Raw genomic sequence first — 13530 nt, 5'->3', positions numbered from 1 at the left:
AGTAACAATTGATCAAGGTCTAAAAGTCACTAACAGCCAGAGTTCCTTTTGAGCTTAGAAATGGGAGGCATGAGTCGACAAGGACTCCACTGGTGAAAGGGAGGAGGCCAAGGGTAAAGAGGAAGAATGAATTGTTGAGGTAAGTGAGCAGAAAATTGTGATTTACAATGGGAAAGTGAATCAGCCAAAGCATAGGGCAGTTAAGAACCTCTTTGCACAGGGTTCTCCAGGCATGGGGGTGACCCCTGGTGGCGACCACGGGCCCCTACAGGGTTGAGCTTCCCAGTTCTGTGCCCGTGGCCCCCAAAGGAACCAGGGTGGTCGCACCCTCATGGTCTGGAGGAGGCACAAGCCCTCCTCTGGTCTTCCAGGGCGTCCCATCTGGGTTCCACCCCCAGCCGCGTGCCACAATATATATATATATATATATATATAAAGTAGTCTATACAAGGAAGAGTATATAGACATGAATAATGATCAGTAATTACAAATATATTATATGAATAAACATAGATATATGAACTATTTTAGATATACTAATAGATATATGTAACCAGGTGAAAATATACATAAAGTATAGTCAGAAGTTATTGATATTTAGAAAAGTCAGCTATTTAGTGGAAAGGGTTGAGAGTTCAGAAAGATGATGGTGCTATGAAAGAAACTGTTTCTGAGCCTGCTGGTGTGGGACTGAAGGCTCCTGTAGTGCCTTCCTGATGAGAGGAGGGCACATAGTCCATGGTTGAGGTGTGAGGCATCCTTGGTAATGCTGCAAGTCCACCACAGACACTGTGTATGCTGCTGCACGTCATCCATAGTCAGCAACAGGATGACGATGATGTTCTGGGCAGTTGCTGTGAATGCTCCCTAAAGTCCACAACAAATATATAAATAAAAATATATATACAGTATATATAAATATATAAACATAATATAATCCATCCATCCATTATACACCCGCTATATCCTAACTACAGGGTCACGGGGGTCTGCTGGAGCCAATCCCAGCCAACACAGGGCGCAAGGCAGGAAACTATATAATTATATACTGTATATACTGTACTAGCTGTGTAAGCCCGTGCTGTAAAAAAGTCAGGCTCCTAGAAACTATTGAAATCATCAGAAAAAAAAATTGAAAGGCAGAGTCCCCCTTGTCTATCAGCAGGTAAGCGAGTTTCTCTCTACACGGAGGTTTTGTTTTGCCGATGTGCTCGTCTCACTTGTGTATTAGCGGCTAAGTGAGTTTGTCTCCGACTCATTAACTTGGAGTCGCCTTGCCGGCTCTTTGAGCTTCATGCTGTAGCCTCGCACTTCCTGGCTGCCTCACACTTCCAGTCAGTCAGTGTCAGTGTGTTTATAAAGTATCTGGAAAGTGTTCACATCCTGAGATTTTACCTATGAAGTTGAAGCACAGTCATGAGCTCGCCGCTTCCTGATATTATAAGAACACACTGTACTTGTTGTGTCTTTTCAGGTGTCTTTTACCCATAATGAAACAATCATGGCCACTCTGCTTACTGTTTGCACCACAGAATATAGCTGTGTTCAAGGTTTTGGTGGATTTACTGGGACTAATCCTGAAGCATTATCAGTAAAGCAGTGAAACAATAAACAGGGCATATTAAAGTGTGATGCTACAGGAAAAACTGAAGCTGGTGATTCAGAGTAAATGCCGAGGACAGCTGTCACGAGGTGCTCAGTGATTGAATTACAATGACTGGCCCAGCTGCTCCCTGCACTCTCTGAACATTCCAGTAGCTATGCTTTGAGATCTCAGATATCTACTTTTCAAGCTAACTCTTGCTCCATCAGAGTATCATTTAAAGGAAAAATGAAATGGCGTCTCAATGGCTTTCCCACTAGAAGAAAAACCTTTTTTGGAAAGTTATGCAGAGATTTTTAGGACTTTCTACAAAGTTTGCTCAAAAATGGATGATAAAGTAAAACTAAATATGTCCTTGTTCGTGAGTCTGTTACAAATGGTGTTAGTGCCAAAAGCTTAAACAGTCACTTGAGTTGTAGTAAAGTAATAAAACCCCTTTAATATAATTCATGGTGATAAAGGGTTGGAGGCAATGTTAGAAGCATCTCTGGACACAGACCTGTCTATCTCAAAGTCCAATCACGTACACAACCACATCTCACTAGAACAATTTAGAGCCTAAGATTAAAAAGCAAGTCCGTTACCTACAAGCTTAGATTCACAGAATAAGACTGATTTTAAAGCAAACATCTACAATATATGAGGTGTGACAATTTAATCTACAGAATAAGCCTGTATTAAAAGTATGTGTGCCATTTTGGGTAAATTGTCGCCCCTCATACCTCTATCTGGCACATGCGTGGAGCCATGTAGTACACATGTTTTGTATACACAAGGCAAGTAGAGTGGGGTACTATTTAAAACATTCTTTCTTAAATCCACAAAGTTTTCAGTTTGATTCCAATCACTGTGAGACATTGAGCTTGTTATTTAGTCTGCCTGTGTGCCAAATCTTAAAAAATGTATATAATCAATGGTACTGTAGCCTGACTTTGTATTTGTCCTTAGATAAGGGTGTTACCCAATATGTCATAATACTATAAAGTGAAAAGGCTCAGATGTGTTTCTACGTAAATTGCCATAACACTTTACTGGATCCCTAGGACATGTTCTCATTAGAGGTCTCTTCATAATGTGGAGCAGTAGTAGCTCTACTATAAGGTTTTTCTGGAATTTGCAAGCTTTTCACCAAATCATAATAACAAGTCAAGTAAAATGATATCTTTTATTGGCTAACATAAAAAGATTATAATATGGAAGCTTTCAAGACCTGAGTTGCCTCAAAAGCTTGCATATTGTAATCTTTTTTAGTTAACCAATTAAAGGTGTCATTTCACTTGACTTGTACCGTGTTAGCCATTATGAATGTAGTGACAACACCCTAGTACACCAAATCATAGTAAGTTAACAGAGAATGTTAATTTTGCTCGATTCTTCCTACAATCCCAATCTTTTACTCAATGCCATAAGCTCCTTATCACATATGAGGATGGCGAGTGTCTTATAAGGACTGTCATTTTCAGGTACAAGTCCTGTATGATACTGCCATTTCATCAGTCTCATGATCACCTCTGCACTGGCTAGAACAAGGTCCAAGATACTTGAATACTTCCACTTGGTCTCTTCACCTGCAGAGAATAAGTCATGACCTCATATTTGCTGCTTCATATCCCATCTACTGTCTCACACCTAAGAGTTAAGAGTGTCTGTGTTCACCATAGTCAAATACAAAGTACAGAATTGTACCTTGATATGAAGATCAAGAAGAATAAGACACACTCTTGAGGGAACATTACGACTACCTTACATTGATATAATGTAGAGTACATCATGCCTCTACTTCTGAATCGTAATCATATATGTAAATTTCTATGGTCGATGAGCTACTGTGCCTAGTCCATCTGGATTTGTCTCTCACAAGGCTGTCACTTGTCTGACACTGCACCTGCCCCCTATATTTTCTTTCAGTTGTTGAGTCAACACTCTGGCAGTGCTCATTTGAGCTCAACTTTGCAAGGTGGGTTATACGACCTCCATGTGAATAAAGCCATAAGCCCTGGCTCCACAGGTGGGCCTCATTCTGCCCATGAGTTAGTTTTGGATCCTTCTTTGTCTGGCTGCTCCCCTTAGATTTGTTTGTCTAGTGGGTAACCCTACCAGCAACACAATGCTCCTGTCAACATACCTCTAAGGATCTCTGGGGCACACAAGCCCAATGCCATGCCAAGAGCATGTGCCTAGGAGCAGTATATACTATATATACCCACTGTACTTCGAGGTACAATTGCTCTGTAAGAATTTGTTAATGATAGGTCTACATTTTTTACACATGCGTGGTACTTCACAACAGATGTAGAAAAAAAAATCAGTAGCCCCATAAATGAAAAAGCCTCAGCTGTTGTTGTAGACATGTGATATCAGCTTTCTGAAAGGGCTGATCATCTCTAAAAATACAGTAACAAAAAAAAACATCTATGGGACAATGCCAAATTTTGGAAAATTGTAACAAAGGGAATTTATTAAACAGTCCAGCATATTTTTCAGTTCTTTAGATATTTTAGATAATATATTTTGCTATCACCTTAACCTTAGGCAACTTATTACATCAAATTAAACGTGATAGCTTGTGCTCATTTCAGACAACTGGAGCACAAGCAGGTTAAGTGACCTGCTCAGAGGGGGTCACACAGTGAGCTGGGATAGGAATTCATCTGACAGCTTTGTGCCTTAGTCCTGGTAGTGAGCAGTGTGAGAGGGCATTTTGAGACATGTGACATACTTGATATTGTACTCCACAGTGTGAGTTTTAAATGTGTAATACCAGTTTTTTACAAATATCCCAGTAAATGATTCATGGATAAGGATTGATTATCTATTGGAGAAACATGTTACAAAATCCATCACACCATTGAATAAAAGGCTAAGTTCAAAGGATTACAAGTTTCACACTTTAAGAATTGTAAAGTTGGTGTCCTGCATTGCAGAGAACAAAAACAAATAATTCAATGGTGCTTGTTTTTGGCTAACCACCACCTGTAATGTATGCTGTATAAAATGACTATAAAAACCTTCTTCATAGATTATGAATATATAATATTAAAGGATAAAGTCATGGTTGATGTGAAAAGAACTAGAGCTGACCATTTTTTGCTATTCTCTCATTTCGGATTACAGTAACACTTTGTCAGGAGTTCAAGATCCTTCACCATCCCTTGCAACTGACCACCGTGGCCGGTGGCAATGTCTCCATCCAGTGTGAGCTTTCTCCACCTGTTCATCCGCCACAACTCATTATCTACTGGCACAGGAGAAATCCAGATGGCCAACCGATGTACCCAATGAGCCACAACGGAGGTGATAAGCGAGTGCAGATCCAAAATGTAAGCGGAAACTCTGTTTGGTTGTGCTTTGTGGACATTACTCTGCAAGATGCTGATGTTTACTTCTGCAGTTTTCATGTACCCCAATTAAACAGAAATTTATCAAGTCAAGAAATTCAGCTGAAGGTGTTTGGTAAGTGTATTTGTATTATGACTGATACCATATTCTCACACTCCACTTCCATATCCTAAACCTACTTAATACAATCCTGTTACTGGCAGCAGTGTGTATTAAACAGAAGCCAACCATTGATGGGGTGGCGGTGTATTAGAGGGCACACTCATGTACACACCCAAGCATACTCATGCCAACTAAACCAGCACACAAGCCTTTAGAGGAGTGATTTTTAACCTTTTTCAGCTCATGGCACACATAACTGATTACTAAAATTCTGCAGCACATCAAAAAATGTATTATATTTTTTGACAATCTGACAAAAAAACAAGTTAAATTTAGTAAATACCTACCCTCCACATCGAGAGGAGTCAGATGAGGTGGCTCAGGCATCTGATCAGGATGCCTCCTGGACACCTCCCTGGTGAGGTGTTCCGGGCACGTCTAACCGGGAGGTGGCCCCGGGGAAGACCCAGGACACACTGGAGGGACTATGTCTCCTGGCTGGCCTGGGAACGCCTCGGGATTCTCCCGGAAGAGCTAGAAGAAGTGGCCAGGGAGAGGGAAGTCTGGGCATCTCTGCTCAAGCTGCTGCCCCCGCGACCCGATCTCAGATAAGCGAAAGAGGATGGATGGATACCTACCCTTTTTATTCCGAAGTGGCTTTTTAAAAAATCTGTTTGAAACAATTTCTTTGTGATACTTTTTAATAAAAAAAACAATACTCAAAATTATCAGGTGCCTTTATGAGCAGGTGGCAGAGTGGTAGCGCTGCTTCCTCACAGTAAGGCAATCATGGGTGAGTGTGCCGGGTCTTCTCTGCATGCTTTTTGCAAAGCGCTTTGAGTAGTGAGAAAAACATTATATAAATGTAAAGAATTATTTTTATTATTATTGTTATTATTATACATGTGTATGCATGATCAACTTCAGCCACGGCATAGTGGAGGATAAATAGAGACAGTGGATGTGCTTGACAATAAGACACGATCATTGGAACAATTACACAACATGGTGCACATGCAACATAAGCATATTATGTATATTATTGAAGTAAATGTTGATATAAATTCATTATATGAAATAATTTTTAGTATACAAATTTTTAACTAGTTGAGACATGTAAACTGTGTATAAATGCATGAAATTATATATTTATTGCTTTATATTTCACATACAGTATATTTATATTATTAAATGATGTATAAATCTTATATAAAATGGTATAAAATTTGTGTCGTAGACTTCTCTTGCTTCGGATTTCTTTAAAGAAGTCTTTAATTAATTGATTTAAAAAAATCTTGCAGTACACTTGTGGAGCTCTCATGACACACTGGTTCAAAATCGCTGCTTCAGAGTGTTGCAGGAATACCCACAGAGATACGGGGAGAATGTGCAAACTACTCAAAGACAGAAACCAGGCCGCTCGTTACAGTACTAAGATGGTACAGCTACTCAGTACTTTATGCTCACTCACTGAAATGGTCATTCAGGAGTTAATAAGGAAACAAAACTTAATAATCCCGTTAGTCAATAGAATCATTCCTTTTATATTAAAATTTAAAGAAGATTGTCATCTTTTAAATGTCATTTATGACAGCAGAGAACTAACAGGGTCAGGAAGATGAATTCTTTACTTTATGAAACATATAAAGACATCTGGTGGGAATGGACCATGATTGCTAGAGAATAATAGAAACTGACATCTACAAGAGTGGTTTTTCAGTTTTCGACACTTTGTGATATTAGTCAGATCATTTATTTATAGTCAGTCATATATTCAAAAGAGGAAACCAAAGCAGAAGATACAGAATTCCTGTTAAATGAACAAAGTCACACTATGTAGTATAATGCTGAGTGAATAATAAAATTAATAAACAAACAAACTGTAAAACTGCATCCAAGACTTGCATTTTGCTTCCGCACCTCTGTCCTCAGTCCAGCTACAAAGTGGACAGCAAACAACCAAACCAGCAAAGCTTTAAACCATCTTCTCTGACCTGAGTGGCTTACCTTGCTACTGCTAGTGTGAGCAGTGCTGCCACTACACCTTAAGAAGCATGAAATTCTTATATTTACACAAACACCATCCTTGGAGAAGAATATTCACTCCTCATTAAAAGACCATAAATCTTGCATGTCTTCTACTGATATTAATATATGGAAGGACTTTCAGATATCTAGGCAATAAAGCTTTGTTTCAGACCTTGTAATGAGCAGTTGTGGAGGATGGCCCTCAGGTCTTGCTTATATCAAGGCATGCAGGTACATTCAGTCTTTTACCCTATAAGCTGCTGTTCATCTCTTGCTAATGTAAATACACAGATGTGGAGGTACTTTTTCTGACCCTGCTCCAAGGAGATAAACACAGCAGATGGTACTTAGCTGGTTCTGGTGTCCACTCACACATAAACGTCTAGGCTCTAAGGTCTTGTTTCAGGTCCTAAATTGAGCAGCTAAACAGAACAGGTGGCACTCAGCTGTCGTTGATCACAGTATGTCTCTGTGTCTTTCTATGTCAGTTCTGGATCTGCTCTTTCAGACTTTGCACTGAGCAGTTACCTACAGTAGATGGCACTCAACTCTTTCTGAACTCAGTATGGATGTACATTTATGTTTCAGGGCTATCAACTATTTTTCATACCCTGGGTTGATCAGCTGCTGAAGAATCTTGATTCTTTGTAATGTCAGTACACAAGACTTGAAGTGATGCTTGTACTCTTCAAGGGATTGTATCAGACCCCCGGTTGTGCAGGAAAACACAGCTGGGGTGTTTAAAGCTCTCACTTATGTACACACTTAGGCAAAGGTTGATATTTCTCAGCTCCTTTATGTTGTTAAACAAACAGACAGCCATGTTTGCATCCCATTTTCATTTGCTCTTTATTACTGGAAGTGCAACAATTAGACTGTGTTCTCTCCAGTCCCTGCCATTCTTCCATATTCACATGTGGTAGAAATACACAAACGTGGTTCTTTGCTGAAATTCCCCTAAAAAACATACTTTGTACTTTCATACTTCCCAAGTATGTTGTAGATATAAAGTATATAACACATATATGAAAATTCTGTACTGATCTATTCTATTCTATTATTCATCCTACAAAGGTTTAGCACCAGGCACTAGTGGGCCCATTGCAACTGAGATGGGCTACAGCCTCCTATGAGCCTAAGTTGAACTAAGCAGGATGGAGAATATTACTGTATATTGTTAAATTACTGTGTGGATTTTTAGTTTTAATATATGTGATTGACTGCTGTCCTGCCCAGGGTTGGTTCCTACCTTGCATCACATGCTGCCTGGAAAATAAGCACAAACTCCTAATGTCCCTGAACAAGACAAGTGGATTATAAAATGGACAGATATATTGTTTTATATTATATTATGCAAACACACAGTTTACCCATATTCAAACTTTTTAATCAAATTCATGTTGATAGAGAGTTAAACTTTACTGGGCATAAGGCAGGAATTGGCCCTTTCTTTCTAAATCTGAAAGCCCAGTCCATTGCTGTTCTATTCTTGAACCTGCTAAGCCCAGTTCAAGGCCACAGGGTTTGGTGCCTATTCATCAGATGCAGGACTAAAACCCCAAGTATACCACTAGTCCATAAAAGGGTATGCACATGCATATATTTTATTTTATTATCCATCCATCCATTATCCAACCCCGGGCAGGGTGCCAGCCCACCGCATATATTATATTATATTATATTTTAATCCATTTCAACGTTGTCTGGAGCTCATCCTGGAAGTGTCAGGTTCAAGGCTGGTATACCGGTCAAGGTGACAGTCCATTGCAGAGGATTATATTATTTTCCCTCATACATCAAAAAAGTGTAGTATTAATCTAATTTAACATTATAGTGTGGCATAGCAGTTAGCACCCAGCCTGGCCTCCAGTGACACAGAATCAATTTGTAGCCCAGAGTTTGCACACTCTCACCATTTTTGACTTTCCCTAGATATTAAAGGTTTCCCTCACATCTTGAAAAAGTGCCTGGTAGCTTGATCAAGGGATCCAGATTGTCCTGGTGTTACTGAGTAGTTGCGTTTGTGTATTGGTGAGTGTCCACTGGCATCCTTTTCAGTGTTGGTTCAAGGCTTGCTCTTTTTTGCTGCTGAAAAAAGGCCCCACTTCCTGCAAACCTGCAGTGGAACAAATGGATCTGGAAAATGTATGGATGGATATGTTTAATTAATATTAAGTTACTTTTTAATTACATGACATATTGAAATATTTTTATATATTTAATATAACAGCCATTGGGCTCTATAATGAGTCACCCCTCAGCCAAGGTGGTGTTGTTTGCTTTATGCTGAATAGTACTAAACTGGCCTACCAGACATCTTTAATAATAATGCTATGTGTGGTATACTGTGCCAATAACTGACATCTTGTGCTATAAAATTTCCTTCAGGATTAATAAAGTATCTATCTATCTATCTATCTATCTATCTATCTATCTATCTATCTATCTATCTATCTATCTATCTATCTATCTATCTAATGATATTCTTACTCATAATACAAAAAATGGAGTAATATTGTTTAAAAAAGTTTGGGCAGACCTCATATTTTCAGTTAATTTTTAAAATTGTAATCAGAACATTGTAACAATTGAGGAGAACAAACCATTTAGTCCAACAATTTTGACAAACTTACTCACTAATTTTTCTAAAATAACATTGAGTGGCATTTTGAAGATCTCAAAAGACCTACTGTCTACCACTATTACACAGTGTAGATTTGCATTTAGTGGAATAGTGGAAATTATATCAGTAATTATGACTTTCATAGTCCAGCATTAGGAAACAATTAATAGATATTTGTAGAAAAGTTAACCTCTACTAATTACAAAGGCAGTGCTGTAAGTCAGAATGTGTTGAATCCTACAGAGTAGCATTATGGATAAACTCCGAACAGAACACAATCTTCAAGGCAGTGTCTTCTTTAAACAGCAGGTTCTCCTCAGAAACTTCTGACTTCATGTTTTGCTTCATCCATCCATCCATCCATCCATTCATTTTCCAACCCGCTGAATCTGAACACAGGGTCACGGGGGTCTGCTGGAGCCAATCCCAGCCAACACAGGGCACAAGGCAGGAACCAATCCCGGGCAGGGTGCCAACCCACCGCAGGTTTTGCTTCATTCTGTTATTAATTAGAAGGATAGCAGCAATTATTGAATTACAACTGACTAGTAAGCCATTTGTGAGTGTGTGCTCATTCGGGGAAGTAGAATGACATTGACAGAGAAGTTTAGAAATGAGAGAAGCTAAAAATACTCTTGTGTAGTAAGTAGCATATTTAGCTAACTTTAAAATGATTTGTAAAGACCAGGTCAACAGTGAATCAATCACGCTTTCGACTGCTCTTTCTTTTCATGAGGAGCTCCATTGCAAGTGTTAGAGTCCACGTACAGTAAAACTGAACACAATACTAAATAATAAAGTACGTGAGATACAAGACGAATCATATGAAATACCTCAGAGGCTCAGATAAATCAGCAGATATTCAGTTATCAATTCAGAATTCTACAGTTCTACAGTAGGAGGTAATAACATTTTATTAGGCTGACACCTTTATCCAACGTAACTTAAAATATTTGAGAGACACAATTGGTAACATTCTTTTGTTTTTCCAATTGAAGCCCAGGTAATTGAAACGACTTGCTCATGGTCAAACATGTCAGTAGTGGGATTTGAGAACACATCCTGAGGGTTTGAAGTCCAGTGCTATAGCCACTAAGCCTGATTGCCTGCCTAAATATTAAAATCAGCATCCATACTGTAGGTGCAGACAAGACAGCTTTTAATGGAATTAATTTAGGAGCAGTAAATGTAAAATACAGTGTTGTTTAAATTACTGGAATGACGTATGCTTGATAAAGTAAAAAAATAACCTCTGATATTTTATTGTTCTTAATATAGTAAAGCAGCATTTATAAAATATCAATTACAGTAACAATAAGTCTAATGAATGAAGTGTTAGAGTAAGTGAAAAAGAAAAAACTGGTAAAAATCAGTTTAAAGTTTATCTTAGCTGCATCAGGAGTAAAGTTGGAACCAAACTTGGACCCCTGACCATCACAGGGGCCACTCATACACCCACCCACACTCAAGTGGCATTCACCCACACTCAACTTCCATAAACAGTCAGTTTAGAATTACCAATTAACGTAACTTGCATGTCTTTGTGGAGGGGATTCATGTAGATATGTGAAGAATGTATAAACTCCACACAGACTGTGACCAAGCAAGGCATTCAAACTCAGTTTAGTCATATACTGTAAAGTAGCAGTCGATACTCTAAAAATATTTTACTTTTAAATGCAAAAAGTCCAAAATAGCAAACAATGAAATAAATGGAGATACACACCACTAAAAATAAACACAGAGCGCAGGGAGGATGGGACTACTAAGAAGTGTTTTAGTTGCAGGATTGTTTTTTTGGAAGACTTACTAGTGCAGCCGGGAAGGTCATAACTTCCATTGGTTATTTGTTTGTTCCACTTTGGAATGAAGATTAAGCAAGTAATGTTCTCATATCTACCAGGTTTAAAAGACCTCCATGTTCAGTAATGTTTCCCATGGACTCAGTATGAGTGTGTATGTGCACTTAAATCTGTCAGGATAAACAGTTCATAACATATAGTTTAGTAACTTCACCGTTTTTCACCTTTAGGTCCAATCTAAATCTTGTACTTTGAATATTGTTTATGGATGACCAGCATTTATGGTTATGTCATGGTTGAGATTTTTGTTATTATTTTGTGAAATATAAGTAGTTTTTACTATTCATGTAGATTATAATTTAAATGCACAAAAGTCCAAGGCCAATAGAAAGCACAAAAAGAAATTCTGGAAGCTTTAATAACAGGAATTTGCAAAAGCTGTGGCCCTCCTGCATAATGCTTTGTTTCTTTCTATCACAGGCGCTCCAACGCAACCAACTTTGAAAGTGCAAAATGATTCAGATGTCATCATTCTGACATGTCAAAGTGGTGGGTTTTTTCCTGAAAACATCAGTGTTTCTTGGATAATTGATGACAAGGAGCAGCAGGACCCCAGGCCCATTGTGCAGCGGAATGGGCAAACATACAATCTAAACAGTTTCAGACATATTACCAAGGATGGAGGAAGAGGAATGATAAAAGTCTGCTGTCTTATTGGGCACATATCACTAGTGAAACCTTTGGAGAGTGAAATTATCATTTTGGAAACTAAAGGTTGGACTGATGTATCATTTAACTATGTTGAATTTTATAAGGAAGAGGCTGCAAATGAAAATCATTGATAATTCTGTGTTGTTGTGTCACATTACAAATTGAACTGGTAAGATTCTTAGTAAAAACAAAAAGGTGACCTCCTTAGGGAAGATAAAAAGAAGAACTCATTGCCAGGCACATTCGTTTTTAGTGCTTTTAGATTTGTAATAAGCGTGAAACTGAATTTGAATAATTGCAAAAGAAAGAAATAGTCATTTATTCAAAACTACCTGACATTAGGACTGTTACATAGAGATAATTAAACAAAACACACAATTAAAATTAGCTTAATTGGGGCTACGTAGTGCTAGAATTCATCTGAAAACACTACTGTTTCTTTTTTTCCTCTCGTTGAGTAACAATGTTATGGATAAAGTGAAAAGGAAATCCTTTTGTATACTGCAATGAATTAAAGCATGCATACTATATTTGTGTGCAGGTTCAAGGAAAAGCTACCTTCAAGAAAAGTATTTCAACTTCTTTGTTCTGTTATTCATTGTTTTGCTTGTTGTGGTTCTACTGCTGATTCGATGGTGCAGAATTCGAGGTAAGAATGTGACCTGTTTTGCACTGATTTTTTTTTTTGTGATCAAATCTTTATTGATAAAATGTAAAAAGGGTCCAGAAGATTGTAATGATTCTTGATGTATGTGTTCTTGTAATAGATGAGTTCTTGCCATAGCTCTCTCAATCTGTAATTTTCTGCCCATGCCTGTTGTACACATAAAGGGCTATGCTGCCCCCTAGTGGCTCCTGTGCCTCCACACTGGTATGTTTTAGGGTCATTGTAGGTTATTATGATCATTTAGCAGTTGCCTTTATCCAAGTTGACTTACAAAGCAACTTATAATATATGCATGAATGATTAGAAAGTACACCATGCAAGCATTAAAAGCAGCGGAGAGCAAGATAAAAAAACAAGCAAGTTGGAGTAATACTACAACTACATAATTATACCTGCAACTAGACAAAGACATACCAATCACTACGCTATGTTTTTTGTCAGCACAACAGCAGCTATCATGTAGAAGAGGAGCTAAGCAGTTCCAAAATATTTAAAGAAACTGTGTTTCAAAAGACGCTTAACATCAGTATATTGGGTGCATTTTGAATAGTTAAAGGAAAATCATTCCATAGCTATGAAGCAAGAATGGAGAAGCATTGTCCAGTTTTGGCATGTCTGTTAGTGAGAAGACAGTTACAGGCGGAAAAGAGACTTC

At 38.2% G+C, this 13530-nt stretch overlaps 1 protein-coding gene across 1 annotated transcript in view; it reads left to right on the top strand.

Annotated features, from left to right (window-relative positions):
- Positions 1-13530, top strand: part of LOC114648120 (tyrosine-protein phosphatase non-receptor type substrate 1-like) — a 30436-nt gene that overhangs the window by 12042 nt on the left and 4864 nt on the right. The window contains exons 2-4 of the mRNA XM_028796954.2: positions 4718-5056; positions 11978-12271; positions 12750-12857. Of these exons, the coding sequence (XP_028652787.2) occupies positions 4718-5056; positions 11978-12271; positions 12750-12857 (741 nt within the window). The remainder of the gene's footprint in view (positions 1-4717; positions 5057-11977; positions 12272-12749; positions 12858-13530) is intronic.

Source organism: Erpetoichthys calabaricus, chromosome 3 (genome assembly GCF_900747795.2).
Source record: "Erpetoichthys calabaricus chromosome 3, fErpCal1.3, whole genome shotgun sequence".
Lineage (NCBI taxonomy): Eukaryota > Metazoa > Chordata > Cladistia > Polypteriformes > Polypteridae > Erpetoichthys > Erpetoichthys calabaricus.
Note: the sequence above shows the minus strand (reverse complement) of the source record. Positions and strands in the feature narration are given on the sequence as shown.